General features: G+C 43.1%; 1 protein-coding gene across 6 annotated transcripts in view; it reads left to right on the top strand.

Moving 5' to 3' along the window:
- TRIM9 (tripartite motif containing 9) overlaps positions 1-8,543 on the top strand; it is a 117,692-nt gene extending 109,149 nt beyond the window's left edge. For 4 of the 6 annotated variants that reach the window (XM_061430966.1, XM_061430963.1, XM_061430965.1 and 1 more), the window contains 3 exons: positions 646-949; positions 4,075-4,237; positions 6,486-8,543. In XM_061430966.1, the coding sequence (XP_061286950.1) occupies positions 646-949; positions 4,075-4,237; positions 6,486-6,548 (530 nt within the window). In that variant the 3' untranslated portion in view covers positions 6,549-8,543. The remainder of the gene's footprint in view (positions 1-645; positions 950-4,074; positions 4,238-6,485) is intronic. The other 2 variants (XM_061430967.1, XM_061430964.1) reach the window with 1 other exon arrangement.
- Positions 8,544-18,262: the final 9,719 nt, after the last annotated feature.

Genomic DNA, 18,262 nt, shown 5'->3' with positions numbered 1-18,262 from the left:
CACCTAATCGCCAATACTTTTTACGTTTTAAGAATAACACTCACACCATATCTGTGATGAAGGAAGCAACCAGTCTTACATCCAAGTCTCAGTCACTTGTGAGAATTAGTTTCTGTTGCTGATAGCTCCAAAGCTTCTGAGTTTTCACTAACACTGAGGAAATTTTCAAAACAACTAAATTGAGCACTTCTGTTGAAGGAGTATTTCCATATTTCACTGAGTGTGTTTTATCCCTCCTCCATCTAGGACTCTAGTTACTAGCCTTCCCGTCTCAGGGTTACACAGGCATCTTAGTGCATCCCTCTTCCCTTATGTCTCTGGTGTACTGTTCTGCCAGTCACTGGGTGAAGGGACTTGATGCCACTTCACTCCCGGATCACCTGGTTGGGAGTGCAGTCTGAGCCAGGTAACCCCTGCTGAATCGGTCGTGTGTCATCCATCTGTTTCTGGGTGCAGATAGCCCCAGGTCCCAGGACGTGCCCCCTGTCTGCTCACTCATGGCCCCTTCTGGCTCTGGACACTTCCTTCCCGCATGGAAGCATGAAAATGGGACAAAACACTCCTCTCCTGCCCAGGAGTAAATTACGGTGTGAACTCGTTGGGTCCGTCTTAGTAACCAACCACCCTCCCCTCTGTTGTCCCCAGTGGCCTGGTTTGCTTTCGACCCTGGCTCGGCACACTCTGACATCATCTTCTCCAATGACAACCTGACTGTGACCTGCAGTAGCTATGATGACCGCGTGGTGCTGGGGAAGACCGGTTTCTCCAAGGGCGTCCACTACTGGGAGCTGACAGTGGATCGCTACGACAACCACCCCGACCCTGCCTTCGGTGTGGCTCGCATCGACGTGATGAAGGATGTGATGTTAGGAAAGGACGACAAAGCTTGGGCAATGTATGTGGACAATAACCGGAGCTGGTTCATGCACAACAACTCGCACACCAACAGGTACCCTGCAGCCCCGCGCAAGCAAGCCTTCTTCATGTTGGCTTCTGGTCCAGAACAATAGCCCAAGTTCAGAGACCTATTAAATAGACAACATGAAGGAAGTCGGGCAGGCCATCTTTATTAAGTAGACCTTCTACTCCTCTTAGCCGAGTCCATCCTGGTGTTTTGGTTTTTGCATAATGATAGGGACATGAGCACTTTCTTAGACCCCTCATTGCTGTAGTCCACTTAGGGCTGCAAACTAAGAATCCTCATGAATATCCATTATAGAAAAACATTCCAGGATTCTAAAACACAGTCTTAAAACTTACCAGAAAAGCACTTGTGTACAAGATACTCAGTTTTTCTGAACATCAGTTTCCAAATCCACAAATTAGGAAAATCATATTTTTCCATGCAGAAATGTTCCCATGATTAAATGAGACATGCAAAAATGCCTCCCATCAGAAGCATCTGAAAATAGAAGCCACTGTTCTTATCATTATCAGTGCCACAGTTAAGTGGTATTGAGCACTTTAATTTAAACTAAATCTTATGGGTTTGTTTAAATTTATGATATATTTAAATCTTATGGATGCCAGTTTGGATAGTTTTATAGTTGAAGATTGAAGAACCCTCTTACTATTATATGGATTCAGAGCACCCAGTTTGCTGGGGAAAAAGAATGCAGGAATTGTTTTCAGTTTTCCTTTACCACCAAAATCTAGGCAATTATAATTTAACTCGTACCTATAATATTTTCTCTAGACTTCCTTTTTCATTTGGTTTGTGTTTTCTTCCTCAAATGTATTTTTCACAAATTTTCTAGGTGGAGAAGTGTCTTTTAGGAACCTTTTAGGTTCCTAAAGACATCTTTTAGGATGTCTCAAATACATCCCCAAGTTACATTCTTATCAGTGTCTGGAATGGGGGTGTGGGGGACTACAGCTATATTCAGTCAGAAGGAAAGTGAGTCGTGCAGTGGTAGGCAGTGGGCTCCACTGTCTCGGCTTCTTCTGTGTGCTCATCACTGCCTCTCTTCTAGCAAGTAGGTCTCCTAGGGCCTCCACTTCTTCCCTTGGGTAGTTTCTCTATGTCTGCATTCAGTCGTGCTTCGTTCACTGTCCCTTGAAGTGAGCACATGTTGCTGGCCAAAATTATGGCCTTCTCTGCCCGCCAAAGCCGGATGAAAAATACAGAGACAGAGTTTGGAAGAAATAGAAAGGTGGCTCCAAATTCTCAGCCAGTGGAAAGGGGAACACAGCAGGCTCATGCCTCCCCCACCGTGGGGAGTCTACGGGCTTCTATAAGATGGGGAACAAAGGTGTTAGGATCTTGATTTCTTCTTCTTGCATTGTTTCCAAGGCAGTCATACTGGCTGGTGTCAGTAACCCAGTGCCTGAGTCTGGCAGTTCCATGGCTCTGTGGCCTTCTTTCTGATGTGTAACTACAACAGGAAGAGTGTTATAAGGGTAAACACCAGATAGCATAGAGTCAAAGGAAAAATAGGTGTGAAGTGTAGTTCCTGCAGAGTTAGGGGGCAAAAGAAGCAAACTTAGTTACAGAGTTAGGAGCAGTTAAAGTGAAAAAAAAGCTAGGATTGTTCAGGCCTGCTCAGGCCTGCTCACTGTTCTCTTTATCTTCCTGCTTCTCAGGAACACGAAAGAAAAAGACTCACTCCTCATTTTTTCCCTTTTCACTTGCAACACACACATGCCATTCCAGCCTGGTCTCAAATCCTACTATGTGTAGAGAAGCTGTTACCTTCAGGGATTCACATTTGAGGGACCCTCTGTCGCCAGCTCTGATGCCATCACCCATGTACCCCACTTACTTTTCCCTTTCAACTTCTTTATTTTGGAATGAAGGGGTAATAACGCAACTGCCATACTATACAGAGAAACAGTTTCTTAAAGCAGAACACGTCGCCTTGCATGTAAACTGCATGGCACCAGGGCCGTCATTGCTGAAACTGAGAAATTGCCAAGACACCATTGATACCCCGGCGTTTTTAACGGCTGTGCACAGTCTGTGTTCTGCATCCCAAGGGGAAAAGAAAAACGCTCTCACGTGTCTGTGAGGCTGAAGTTCAGTACTACTGGATCTCAGTGAGGAGGAAAAGGACAGATCTGATTGTCTAGGCTTAATGGCTTTTGTGAAACCATCAGTTAAAGCATAAGACACAATTTGTTTCCAATGACAATCACTCCAGCTCCTAGAGTATAATCATTTCACCTTACGGAGAGGAGATTCCTCTTCTTCAATGCCATTTTATGGAGAGCCTCCAGCTTCTCAATTCAATTTCAGTATGCCCCAAATTCCCATCTTTCTGGGATGAGTTTTTCTGATTAATGGATAGCATGAGGCCCCAAATCTAATTTTTCATGCATGTGTTCTAGGTTCAGCTTAAGTGCCTCTTTACTTTGACTTTCAAATTAAATCATTTTGGATTGAATGATGCTTAATTCACAACTTGAGACACAGCTCTAGGCAAAGTTCTGATAGCCTAAAGGCTACTTTTTGTTCCCGGCCTTTGATGCTTGTGTCTCCATGTGGAGACTGTGTGTGAAGGGGTTCACTCTTAGCAACAGCAGAGCAGCACAATGAACCTGTGCATTCTCAACAGGGGCATGAGAATTGGTTCAGGGAGCAAGCAGATCTTACTTTTTTATATACATGGGCTTCCCAGGTGGCGTGAGTGGTAAAGAATCCACCTGCCAATGCAGGAAACTTTATATAAAGCAGGAGACATAAGAGACGTGGGTTTGATCCTTGGGTGGGAAGATCCCCTGAAGGAGGGCCTGGCAACCAACTCCATTATTCTTGCCTGGAGAATACAGAATCCCGTGGACTGAGGAGCCTGAAAGGCTATGATCCATAGGGTCACAAAGAGTCAGACATGACTAAAGCGACTGAGCACTGCACAACACAGCTATACATACAGCTCATAAGCAGATAAACAATATATCTGTGGCATTAAAATTGTATGTGAGGAGGGGTCACTAAGAGGAAAACTGTGTTAAAAGGCTTCAAGGGTAGGGTATGATAATTTTAAACAGATTAAGAAATACTGGTTTAACCATACAAACAGGGAACTTCTAGAAGGAGGACGGGCAAATGAATTCCCATGTTTTCTTTTTCCACAGAACTGAGGGAGGGATCACAAAGGGGGCCACGATTGGGGTCCTCCTAGACTTCAATAGAAAAACCTTGACGTTTTTTATCAACGACGAACAGCAGGGTCCCATCGCGTTTGAGAACGTGGAGGGCCTGTTCTTCCCGGCAGTCAGCCTAAACAGGAACGTGCAGGTGAGCGGCTGCTCCATTTGTGAGGCTGCCCGCGGGGCGGTGAGCTTAGTCCCCAACCTGGGAGGGCCCAGACCAAGACACGGAGGAGAGGGGATTGCGGGACGGGTCGGACGTGACAAGGGAGATAATTCCAGACCAGCATAAGCCCCTTCATTATATTTAGACACAGTTTGGCGAACAGCAGCGGGGGAAACTGGGATTCTCTTGTGGCAGGCTAATGACTGTCCTCCTGAGCCCTAGATTCCTCTCTAGTGGAAAGGAAACTCTTGAACCTGCTGGCCTGAAAGCAAATGAAATGACTGCCGCAAAGCCCCAGGAGTGCCTGAGAAGTGAAAGTGTGAGCCTGAGGTGCTAACAGGATGCTTAGAAATCTGGAGCTTCTCCACTGCAGTCTTATCACTTCTGTTAGGGAGAGAAAACATAGTCCCTGCCTGCAAGTTAGTTAGTAATGATTCTTTGTAAATATAAACAACAGGGTTTTCTTATTTGTTCATCCAATAAATGTCAACTGAGTACCTTTGATATGTCAGGCACTACTGAAGTATTGTAAGTATTGTTGTTTATCAGTGACAACACAGAAATGAAAATCTTGCCCTCTTAGAGCTTGCATTCGAGTTACAAGAGAAACAGTAAATAATACACACAATTGCTGTGTTAATTATATAGTATATTAGAAGACAGTATTGGAAAAGATCCTGATGCTGGGAGTGATTGAGGGCAAGAGGGAAGGGGGCAACAGAGGATGAGATGGTTGAATGGCATCACTGACTCAGTAGACATGAGTTTGAGCAAACTCAGGGAGTTAGTGAAGGACAGGGAAGCCTGGCGTGCTGCAGTACATGGGGTCGCAAAAAGGCAGACACGACTTAGTGACTAAACAACAACAACGGCAAGGCAATATGCAGTGGAGAGAAGACAAGGAAAGGGTAGGGGACCGAGAGTGCCAGGGTAGGGAGGGCAGTGGCAGTCTTAAGCAGGGTGGTCAGCATAGGTGGGCCTTATTGCAGTCACAGGTGAGCTGAGCCTTGAAGGAAGTGAGGGAGTGAGCTGGGTAAGGCTTTCCAGGCAGAGGGAACAGCCAGGGCAAAGAAGGTCCAGGAAACCACAGCTGGGGCAGATGGGGGGCGGTGGGAGAACAGATGAGGGCATGAAAGAGGGTGCCCTACCAGCCACTGCTGAGATGGGAGCGCTCACTTCCATCTTGAGCTGGAACTCGACATTGGCTGTGAACTTCACTCAGCAAATGGCTGCCGAAAAATAGACAGGGCTTAAGTATCAACACAGTGCTCATGATTTTTGTTGTATACAGAACTACCATCTTGGGAGCTATTTTAAAAAACCATTGTTGTTTATAAGTATGTGTGCAGTAGAAGTAATTGCAACCCAGTGACCTCTGCCCTTCTCTCTTGCTGCAACTTGATGGGTTTTTCTGGAAGGCTGAAATCTAATCCATCAAGAGTTTGGCTCTACATTGGACCAAAGAAAGCCATAGATTTCCCTAGAAGTGTGTTTTGGAAAACACTCATTCAAAGTTTTCCGCTTTTTTAGCTGTTTCCCTTGCAAAGACTATTGTACTCAATGATCTTTAGAGGTTTCTGGGATGTTCTGAGTATCTTCAGAGAAAGACTCTTAGACTGGGGAAGACAGGGACAAGGTGGAGAGAGATGACAGACAGCACTGCAAGAAATGGTTCTAGCCTGATTGGTGCAGCCGTCCACTGAGGTCTGAGGTTAGACAGAAATCAGTGAAATAGTTTAAGTGCCCATGTCTCCTCATTCTTGGCAATCATCTAGGCCATCCCAAAGTGAAAGGCTTATCCTAATTGAAATAACTAGGGGACAAATAATAGGGGAAGGGTTGTCTGCTCATCTGTTCTCTATCCATGGATATGGCAGTGACCATTGCAATGCGGCCAAAAGGGTTTGCCACCTGCAAATCAATGCCTCATTCTTCAGTCATAAGGAACACAATCTCCCCAGAATTCTTTGAAGAGGCAGGTGGATTCGAATCATATTATCAAGTGTCTCCAGGATCAGGGAGCCCAGCATGGTGGCCAGGTTCTTAGCACAGGCTGAATTCTGCTGGAGATCTCTGTGATGTCTACTAGAACAGATGTTACAGAAAAGTGAACAGATCCCTTTCTGAGTTAGGAACAAGCCCACTTATTCCTAAGTGGGGAGAGGGTGCAGTGAGTTGGGTGGTGGGGGGCTCCTAAAGTGCCTCCAGGACTCACAGTCTCTTCCCCTAGGTCACGCTTCACACGGGGCTCCAAGTCCCCGACTTCTACTCCAGCAGAGCATCAATAGCCTAAGAATGTGCCGTGGAGGCGCCAGCTGCCTGTTCTTACCTCCCGCCTGAGAGTGACTGCAAGGAGCTCAGCCAGACCTGGAGGGAGAGAGAGGAGGAGAAACGCTGGTCCTCATACCCACAGCGCCTCCACGCACACCCTTCCCCCCAGCCTCTCTACTGCTGTAAAGCCTGCTTTCTCTTCCATAGTCAGCAGTTCTAACCAACAGAGGACCTAGACAGCCCACCGTATCACTTTGTTTCCAAACCCAGATTTTGCTTTTATTTACATTAATTTTTATGTAGGTGAGTTATCTTTTGTTTTTCTTCTGATCGTGTCATTGGTGAGTTATGAACTGGCACTGCCAAGAGAAAATTCTCCTAATAACTTGTTTCTTAAGCTCTCTGTCAAAGAGGTAGGTGGTAGGAAGAGGTAGGGAAGAATGAGCTGAACTTGGAGCTTGCCATTTAGAATGTTCTTAAGTGTTCTTGCCCTGTGACCTCTCATGCAGTGTTACCTCTGCATAGCTAGTCTTTTCAGCAATGAAAAGTTTTACTATCCATTGAAGCACAAAAATGATAGCTACACAACTGCATAGAGGTTCATAGCAGTGGAGGCTCAAAGGACACCTGGGTCATTAGGCGGGGTCAGAAACCCTGGTCACTGATTGAAACTGGAAAGTCTCTAAACATAGGCAGGCCAGGGGACGTCATGATTTGGTTCATTTATTTATCACAAGTTTTTAATTGAGAACCTATTATGGACCAGACACTGTTCTAGATGCTGGAGACACAATAGTGAATACACAGGTGTGGTCTCTGCCCTCCTGGAGCTTATATTGTCCTAGGAGAACAAACCAAAAATAAAATTATTGCAAACTGTTACTAGTACTAGAAAGGAAATAAAAAGGGCCAGAGGTGCTCATTGGCAAGATCTTTCAGATCCCCCAGAATGATGCTAGAAATCCATACATTCTGGCCATAGCGCCAGAAACATACCAACTCAATGCCTTTCCAACTGTGCTATTTTAATTATGGTACCTGCTGCCATTCATCACAAAGCCCTTCTTTAGTAGAAATAATGTCAGCATTTGTATTTGTTAATGCTGCAGTGATACTAAGCCTTAAAAACCTAATGTGAAAAAAAAAAGTAACAACCAGAAGGAGGCGCTCTCGTTCTCTGTAATGGGGGATCTTAAACTGCAGCTCACAGCATTCCATTCTCAGGATTCACGCTCTTGTCTCCGTTTAGACTTACTTTCTGTGCCTGTCACAGGTGAACTCTCCATCCACTCAGCTGCCATTCACAACCCACCTTTCTGGACTAGTTCAAATAATGTTTGGAAGGAAAATGAAATTGTAGGTCACTGCTCTGCTCTTAACAGAGATAATAGCAAAATAGAAGAATAATAAACGTATTACTTCCATGTAGAGATAGACCTATATAAGCTTCCTTTCAGATTCTTTAGTTTGACATGAAGTTTTAGAAGATGTTGGACCTTGAAAGAAGTTCTGGTTAGTTGTCTAAATATTTGCCAGGGGGTCAAGAAATTCACCATGAAAAAAAGAAAAAAGTAACGAAAGGAAAGCAGTAGGATGGGAAAGCTAGCAAATTAAAGTTTTGGGCAAAAAGTAATATATGTAAATAGCTAATAGTTTACTTTTGTGCTTTATTTAGATTATTTCTATCTGCTGTGGTGTTTTTCTAATTAAGTGTACCTAATTTATTGAATGGGTGCTATCCTGTTTGTGTCCACCTTGGTTTTTCTTGGCTACAGAACCACTCTGTTGCAGGCCAACACTAATTTGATATTTGATTTACTCCAATGAGACTTGATGGCTGGGCCGCTGTAGACTCATAGTTACTCTTATTCTTTATTAAATCCATCCTGCTAATTAGATTTCTAGTGACTGGTAACACGTAGTTTACACAGAATTGCAATTATAGATGCATATAGCTCCTGTACTAGAAAAAAAATGGATATTTCTGGTGTACCAATAAATGATTTTTATGAGAGAACATTTTATGTCTCTTTAGAATATCGTAGTTTTTTTGCCTATTTGGGACGACACTTCACTTTTGTCAGAGCAATATTTCTTCAGCAAAGGGTCATTGGAAGGTCCCCCAGGACTGGGGAAAGCAAATGTACTTCATCCCATCTCCTCAGGAGCCTGGCATTGTCTCCTGGTGGTACTGACCTCCTCAGCCTTAACTTCATATAACATATTAATAGTTGATGCCATTAAGGGTATGCCTCCAAACACTGGGGACTTACTTTAACAAACTTGCTCCTAGAAGAGCCGCAAACTTGTCCTGCAAGATGGAATGTCACTGACTTTTTTTAACTTGGTTCCTTCACCATTTCTTAGAGCGGCTAAGTGATACGATTGTTTTTAAATAATTACACCATTGTTCATCTCCTTTGTTTATTAGCCTTTTAAAATGAACTGTCTTGGGTTTATGTTAAAAGAAAAACATCATCTAAAAACATACTGAAAGCATGGATTAAATCCATTTTACCTGCCTTCATTAATCTAGATTGTTGTTCTAAGACTTGCAAATCTTCCAAGCAGTAAGCAGCCTAAACTGCAAGATGTTTGTGGCAGTTGTTTTCCAGGAACTTGGCATCAGCTGTTTCGAGTTGGAACTGAGTTTATTAAGACTGGATGGGACCACCGACCGACCCCTCAACTAGGCATATACAGGCAGGTGTCCCCTTGGTGACCTTTTGACAACAGAGGGCTGTAATTAGTTACACCTGGGCAGAATGACCGTTATCACAGCTTTTGGCAATCACCTTTCCCCCCTACACCCCTCCATGTGCCCCATACCCTCCACATGCCCCTCCCCGTGCCCCTCAAGCCCTATGCCTCAGCCCAACCTCCTTCCTTATCCCCTAAATATCCCAAGCCACTTGCCTTCGGTTGGGAGACGGGTTTGTTTCCCTGCTTGCTTTGCTGAAAGCCTCAGCGTTTTGGTTCACTGTGCTTCAGGCAAGATGAACCTGGTTCCATAACAATCCAGTCCAGATTATAATCTCTGAATGTAACCTCTGACAGTTGTTGGAACTTCTGCTGTGTATCCACCCAGATTTCTGCTCTCTTCTTTCCTCACTCTCTACTCTGTTACTTTGTTCTTGTTCCTCTATTGGCCCTATCTTCTGGTTTTCTGCCTTTCTCTCCTCTACTGGGATGCTTTAGCCATGTTTTAATTTTTCCCTGGTGCTAAGGTTAATAGAACTTCTGATCCCCTGCCTATTTCCTCATAGGAGTAATTAAGTGATTTGCAAGAAATCACCCTATTTTCTGGAAATGAGACCCTCTTTTTCTGTCTCTACTGTGTGCGCCTATCTTTTTGCCCATCTACTTAACTCACTGACGAGAAAGAAGGGCTTTCTACTGAGTCAGAATTTCTGACTATGAATCAAAAAAACTATAGTAATTAAAGAAGTGCTTGGATCACACTACCTTATAATTTATATGAATATGCTGAAGATATCTTCATATATTCTTCAAATATATGAGCCAGCTACTTCCGCTGAGACTGGTGGTTAGGGAACCTGGGGTCTGACATGCTACATCACACATAATTGAGGTGCGGAGAAGGCAATGGCACCCCACTCCAGTACTCTTGCCTGGAAAATCCCATGGACGGAGGAGCCTGGAAGGCTGCAGTCCATGGGGTCACTAAGAGTCGGACACGACTGAGCGTCTTCACTTTCACTTTTCACTTTCATATATTGGAGAAGGAAATGGCAACCCACTCCAGTATTCTTGCCTGGAGAATCCCAGGACAGGGGAGCCTGGTTGGCTGCCGTCTATGGGGTCGCACAGAGTCGGACACGACTGAAGCGACTTAGCAGCAGCAGCAGCAGCAAATCGTGTCTTTCTAAGGAACCAGCTTGTTGGATATACCCATAATTTGGCATATCAAAACAGAGTGAACACTGGACGTTCCTAATTACACATGCAGAAACATCAGCCTGGTCCTTTGAACTAATCTCTCTGTTCTGCTACAGATGTGCTAAGAAAAGCTACAGGTACAGAATCAGATACCACAGAATTAGATAGTGCTAATGGTTGCATAGCCTTATAAACATATTAAAAATCACTGAGTTGTATACTCTGGAGGGGTGAGAGGCCATGTTGGACATGACCAGGACTCTCCTTACAGCCTCCCTCACTACCTAACAGCCTAGATTCCTATCTCCCCAAACCTGTCTTCTGAAATAAAGCCCAAGGCAGAAGCGGAGGGTCATCAAGGACTGAGAAGCCGAACTCCTGGCCTGGCTTTCTCTTCCTCTCCCCATATTCCCTTAGGGGAAGGGCTTTGGTTTGCTCCCCCTTGCTGTGTGGTGAAGGGTGCCTGTACCCGTTGCCCTTGGACCTCCTCCCGTGGACTTTAACCAGCTCCCGTCCTGAGGACCACAGTGCTGCGGAGAGTAGAAAACCTGGCTGCCACTAAGGAAACAATTCAAAGTAGCTCTCACATACCCGCAGTGGGTATAAATCTTGCCCACATTTCTTTCGTCCTTCTCCCTCCAGGTAGAAATAAGCATTTACGGTGAAAGGAGCCTCGTGGGCTGCCATCTATGGGGTCACACAGAGTCGGACACGACTGAAGCGACTTAGCAGCAGCAGCTAAAAGGATTAATGTTTTGGTTGGTGTTCTTGCCCTCCCCCCCCCAATATTTTTTATAAAATTCTCTAAGTAATGAGGATAAATTAGAATTTCATTAGCAAGCATGGTTGAATAATGTTCAACTTCAATTACCTCTTAACAACTTACAAACTGCCTTTTGATATATGGCCACAGTTTTTAATGTGTATGATGAAGGAAACCATAAAGCTAAAGAAACCACCGTGATGAGAGAAACTTCATGAAGATATAAACTAGTGAGTTGTTCTCCACCCTGGCTTAAATTCTCCAGTAAGAACAATATGTCCAGGGACTTCCCTGGTGGTCCAGTGGCTAAGATGCCGTAAGTGGGGCGGGTTCGGTCTCTGGTCAGGGAACTAGATCCCACATGCCACAGCTAAGAGTTTACACGCTGCAACTAAAGATCCTGCCTGCCACACCTAAGACCAAGGACAGCCAAATAAATAAACAGCATGTCCAACTATGCGTCTGTGTATGTTCTGAACAAAGAAAGGAGCACAAACGAGGCAAACCATGTAAAAGTGCTATGTGCAATAGAGATGAAAGACATGTTAAATATAATTATTAAGTTACTTCTACCCTCTGCACCGTCAGACCACCTGAGAGTGGTCAGGCATAGTGACTGAAAGCACAGCATCTGGCAGTTACTGTCTGAATTCTGGCTCTTGGTCCTGGTTCCCAGGTGTGACGGCCGCGTGCCCTGGAGCAAACTGAAAACTCACCCACAGTTTCCATGTCTTTAAAGTGGAAATAGAAACATTGTTTTGAGAGTTAAAGCAAAAATTTAATGTAAAACACTCCAAACTATGCATGTCCCCTGTTGCGTGTTATGAAGATCTTTTCATGTTAAATGTTACGAAGAACACTTTTCTATGCAAGTGTCACATATTCTGTGATGATGTCAGTTCTGTCTCTTCTGTAAGATTCTGAGCGTCAACAATGATTCTTAACATCATCTTCTTGGAAGATAGTGTGTACAAAATGTCTTTGTCAAATTCTACTGCAAAAATGAATGGAAGTTATGTAAAATAGATGACCAGTGCAAGTTCAATGCATGAAGCAGGGCACTCAAAGGCAGTGCTCTGGGACTACCCAGAGGGATGGAGTGGGGTTCAGGATGGGGGGCACATGTGCACCCATGGCTGATTCATGTTGATGTATGGCAAAAACCACCACAATATTGTAAAGTAATTATCCTCCAATTAAAATAAATTAAGTGAAAGAAAATGAATGGAAGAATATAAGCAAGGAAATTCTGAGAAAAAGTTCACTTATATGACACCATTAAAATCTATTTCAAAGCCACAGTAATCAAAATGGTATATAGTTTGACTTAAGCAGCTACAGGATAACTCAGACTTCAATGAATGCTGAATAAAGAATTACAAAGGAGGAAGTGAAAATTACTCCAAAATGTTGAAAATATTATTTGAAAATAGGTTAGCCATTTGGAAACTATATTTTAAATCATATCACAGCTCAGATATTAAGGGGTTAAACATTAAATAGTTAAAACTTTAATAGACCAGAACAAAAAGCAAATATTCATTTGATCTTTCTCAGGGAGGCTTAAGTCACTGTAAATTAGTTTATGCAATGCTGTTGTTGTTCAGTCATGTCCAACTCTTTGTGACCCCATGGACTGCAGCATGGAAGGCTTCCCTGTCCTTCACTATCTCCGGGAGTTTGCTCAAATTCATGTCCATTGAGTTGGTGATGCTATCTAACCATCTCATCCTCTGCTGCCCTCTTCTGCTTTTGCCTTCAATCTTTACCAGCATCAGGGTCTTTTCCCATGAGTCGGCTATTTGCATCAAGTGACCAAAGTGTTAGAGTTTCAACTTCAGCATCAGTCCTTACAATGAATATTCAGAGTTGATTCCTTTAGGATTGACTGGTTTAACTTTCTTTCAGTCCAAGGGACTCTCAAGAGTCTTCCCCAGCACCATAATTTGAAGGCATCAATTCTTCGGTGCTCAACCTTCTTTATGGTCCAGCTTTCACATCCATACATGACTACTGGAAATACCATTGCTTTGACTATATGGACTTTGGACGTCTTTACTTTTTAATAAGCTGTCTAGGTTTGTCATAGCTTTCCTTTCAAGGAGCAAGCAAGTTTATGCAATAGGTTTATCAATTTTCTAAACCTCCTCTCCAACCAGTATTTTACATTATAAACCCTCCTGTGTTATCCCTGCCTATATACTGTAGCCATCTGTTTTCTTCTTTAATTAACTGGGCCCATTTTTATCCTGTCTAAACCCACTTCTAGTACTATAGAGTTATTGAATGTACTAATTTATTGTTATGCTGCCATTTAACAAACTACTTTTAAGGAAAAATTGAGGTATTAAATATGAACTACTCTGGACTCTGGACTGTATTTTCAACCTAATAGTTGTTTCTAATGAGAAAATCATCTGAAGTAAATGAGGATCCTAAATGTTCTTTCTGTAAAGGCTGATTTCTACATGTGTTCTGTGAGAAGACCACTCCACTCAATATATTTTGCTAATTGCCTGTGGGAAGTGTGACTGTCAGATGTAAAGAAATAAGCCTCCAATCTTATCATTTGCCAAGCTTAAAATGATAAGTAGGTGAAGGTTAATTGCAGCTTCTCAGGAGGTTGGTTTCATAGTTAACAATACATGAGCTTTGCAGAATAGGGAAACTATCTGCTAAGCACTTAGACCTGCTATGCCTGCAGGGAAAAACAAAAAAGTATCTATCAGAAAGAAATCAGTCAGTCTTACATGAAGAACAGAATCGTGGCTGCCAAGAGGGAAAAGGGGAGGGGGAGAGGTGGACTGGGAGCTTGAGGTTAGTAGATGCAAACTATTACATTTAGAACGGATAAACAACAGGTCTTACTGTATAAAACAGGAAACTGTATCCAGTCTCCTGGGATAAGCCATAATGGAAAAGAACGTATACGTGTGTATAACTGAGTCCTTTTGCTATGTAGGAGGAATTTGCACAGTGTTGTAAATCAACGATAATTCAGGTTTTTTTTAATGGGACTTTTTTAAAACAAGGAAATCGGTTAATCTTAAAAATTTCTTAGGATCAGCCAAAACTCCACACAAGACTATTAAATTCCATGTCTTCAAGATTTCAACTAGGACCAAGAATCAAAACACTAGCATAGTTATGTTCACTGTGTGTAAGTTGATTGTCCTTCATCCAAGCTGAGGGGACACTTTTCCTTGATGTTAAGAGAACCTGAGGATCTGCCCTTCATTGCTTGGGGAGACAGAATCCCAGTGGATCGGATGAAGCTGTGAGGGCTAGTTCAGGGGCAGTCAGAATGCCACCTCAGGGGTCTAATGGGAACAAGAGAGAACAGGATACAGGACACACTCAGCGACGAGGAGAGTCAGCTGCAATTCACAGGGGCTTTTCTTTTTCTTTAGATGTCTCAGATGTTAGGCTTCATCCTCAATCCCCTTCTCAAGTCTTTGGCAGTAACTAAAGGAAATTCAACCACTGGGGCACATTCCTAGTAGGAACTTTCAAAGATGCTATAAAGGATAACAAAAGAACATAGAACCTTCCAAGTGGGTCTGACTCACTATGATACTTTTCATGGTCTGAATCTTCTCAGGGCAAGACTAATAATAACAATAATAATAATATTCTATTTTCTTATTTCTCAGATGCAAAGGTTGTTTTGTTTCCCACACATTAACATCTCTTCAGTGAAGATACAGCTTACATGTGTCAAAAGAAACTCACTAGCCACTGGTAAAGTGGTGATTCTCAATCTTCACCGCACATTGACATCATCCAGAGGACTTTAAAAATACTGATAACAGGCTACTAATTTACCTGGTTAGAGATGCAGCCTGAGTGCGTGCATTCAGGCTGAGTCATTTCAGTTATGTCTGACTCTTTGCAACCCCATGGACTATAGCCCGCCAACTCCTCTGTCCATGGGATTCTCCAGGCAAGAATACTGGAGTGGATTGGCATGCCCTCCTCCAGGGGATCTTCCTGACCCAGGGATCAAATCCACCTCTCTCCCATCTCCTGCACTGGCAGGTAGTTTCTTTACCACTACCACCACCTGGGAAGCCTGCAGCCTGAGAATGTGGGCTTTTTTTAAGTTCCCCATGTGATTCTAACATGCTGCCAAGTTGAGAATGCAGGAAAGGAAAGAGTGGGTGGCATGTACTCAGAGAGTTTTTATTGCCTGGACATATTCCCTGATAGTTCAATTGGTAAAGAATCTGCCTGCAATGTAGGAGATCCCGGTTCAATTCCTGGGCTGGGACGATCCCCTGGAGAAGGGAAAGTCTACCCACTCCAGTATTCCGGACTGGAGAATTCCATGGACAATGTAGTTTATGGGGTCGCAAAGAGTCGGACATGACTGAGCGACTTTCACTTTCACTTTCACTTGGAAAATTAATAAGATGTGTGGGTGAGAGTCCATCAGCTCATCAGTTTGTTACTTCTGTGGAGTTATTTGCATTGATAACTGATAGATTTAAATTTCCATCATAATTGTCACTTAAAAGATCTTTTAAAAGATTCCACTACAAGGTAACATAGAAAAGAAAATATATAACAACTGCACACTGGATACTGTGATTAAAAGCAATAAAAATTGCCAAAGTTCACAGATTTTCAATTGTTAGGACCAGTTGATGTGCTAAGAACTATCATTCAGATGTCCAAATACGTCACAAGCTTCCAGCTACTTTCCAAAAACTCTTTCAGATCAGATCAGTCGCTCAGTCGTGTCCAACTCTTTGTGACCCCATGAATCGCAGTACACCAGGCCTCCCTGTCCATCACCAACTCCCGGAGTTCACTCACACTCACGTCCATCGAGTCATTGATGCCATCCAGCCATCTCATCCTCTGTCGTCCCCTTCTCCTCCTGCCCCCAATCCCTCCCAGCATCAGAGTCTTTTCCAATGAGTCAACTCTTCACATGAGGTGGCCAAAGTACTGGAGTTTCAGCTTTAGCATCATTCCCTCCAAAGAAATCCCAGGGCTGATCTCCTTCAGAATGGACTGGTTGGATCTCCTTGCAGTCCAAGGGACTCTCAAGAGTCTTCTCCAACACCACAGTTTAAAAGCATCAATTCTTCAGCGCTCACCCTTCTTCACAGTCCAACTCTCACATCCATACATGACCACAGGAAAAACCATAGCCTTCACTACACGGACCTTTGTTGGCAAAGTAATGTCTCTGCTTTTGAATATGCTATCTAGGTTGGTCATAACTTTCCTTCCAAGGAGTAAGTGTCTTTTAATTTCATGGCTGCAGTCACCATCTGTAGTGATTTTGGAGCCCAGAAAAATAAAGTATGACACTGTTTCCACTGTTTCCCCGTCTATTTCCCATAAGTGGTGGGACCGGATGCCATGATCTTCGTTTTCTGAATGTTGAGCTTTAAGCCAACTTTTTCACTCTCCACTTTCACTTTCATCAAGAGGCTTTTGAGTTCCTCTTCACTTTCTGCCATAAGGGTGGTGTCATCTGCATATCTGAGGTTATTGATATTTCTCCCAGCAATCTTGATTCCAGCTTGTGTTTCTTCCAGTCCAGCGTTTCTCATGATGTACTCTGCATATACGTTAAATAAACAGGGTGACAATATACAGCCTTGACGAACTCCTTTTCCTATTTGGAACCAGTCTCTTGTTCCATGTCCAGTTCTAACTGTTGCTTCCTGACCTGCATACAAATTTCTCAAGAGGCAGATCAGGTGTTCTGGTATTCCCATCTCTTTCAGAATTTTCCACAGTTTATTGTGATCCACACAGTCAAAGGCTTTGGCATAGTCAATAAAGCGGAAATAGATGTTTTTCTGGAACTCTCTTGCTTTTTCCATAATCCAGCGGATGTTGGCAATTTGATCTCTGGTTCCTCTGCCTTTTCTAAAACCAGCTTGAACATCAGGAAGTTCATGGTTCATATATTGCTGAAGCCTGGCTTGGAGAATTTTGAGCATTACTTTACTAGCATGTGAGATGAGTGCAATTGTGCGGTAGTTTAAGCATTCTTTGGCATTGTCTTTCTTTGGGATTGGAATGAAAACTGACCTTTTCCAGTCCTGTGGCCACTGCTGAGTTTTCCAAATTTGCTGGCATATGGAGTGCAGCACTTTCACAGCATCATCTTTCAGGATTTGAAATAGCTCAACTGGAATTCCATCACCTCCACTAGCTTTGTTCGTAGTGATGCTTTCTAAGGCCCACTTGACTTCACATTCCAGGATGTCTGGCTCTAGGTCAGTGATCACACCATCATGATTATCTGGGTCGTGAAGATATTTTTTGTACAGTTCTTCTGTACAAAACTCTTTAAAAAAACTCTAGTCATGTGTAATTCAATTACTGACAATACAAACAAAATAACCAAGAGGGAAACGCAAACAAACAAAATCCCACAGAATCCACAGTATTCTTTGATATGTGTTTAAATAATTCTGCAGGACTTCGCTGGTGTTCAGTGGACGAGTCTGCCTGCCAATGTAGGAGTCACAGAAGATCCCTCATGCCTCGGAACAGCTAAGTCCATGAGCCACAACTACTGAGCCCAAGTGCTGCAACTACTGAAGCCCACTTGCCTTAGAGCCTGTGCTCTGCAATAAGAGAAGCCACTGCAATGAGAAGCCTGCACACTACAACAAGAGCAGCTCCTGCTGGCCACAGTTAGGGAAAGCCTGCAAGCAGCAGCAAAGACCCAGCACAGTCAATACAGAAATAAATAATTTAAAAACAGATAAATAATTCTGCAGCATCACAAAGATGAACACAAGGTCTAGATCATCAGCAGGAGTGACTGACTCTTACACATACACATATGGCCAAGGGCCATACTTGAGAGAGAGTGAGAGCCACTTTAGACCCCAACTGTGACTGTCATTCTGAAGAAGAAAGTATTCATGTATTTCTGAATATAAATATGTGCTGTCATAAATTAGATTTTTTAAATGTTGTATTTGGTTTTGGTTTTCTCCAAAAGAACTAATATTAAGTCAGTGGTAAATTTTACAATCTACAACAAAAGCTTCTTACAACTGAGAAATACTCTAATAATATAGTAGCTATGTACTGAA

The sequence above is a fragment of the Bos javanicus genome, chromosome 10 (genome assembly GCF_032452875.1).
Source record: "Bos javanicus breed banteng chromosome 10, ARS-OSU_banteng_1.0, whole genome shotgun sequence".
Lineage (NCBI taxonomy): Eukaryota > Metazoa > Chordata > Mammalia > Artiodactyla > Bovidae > Bos > Bos javanicus.
This window is presented reverse-complemented; position numbering and strand designations above follow the sequence as displayed.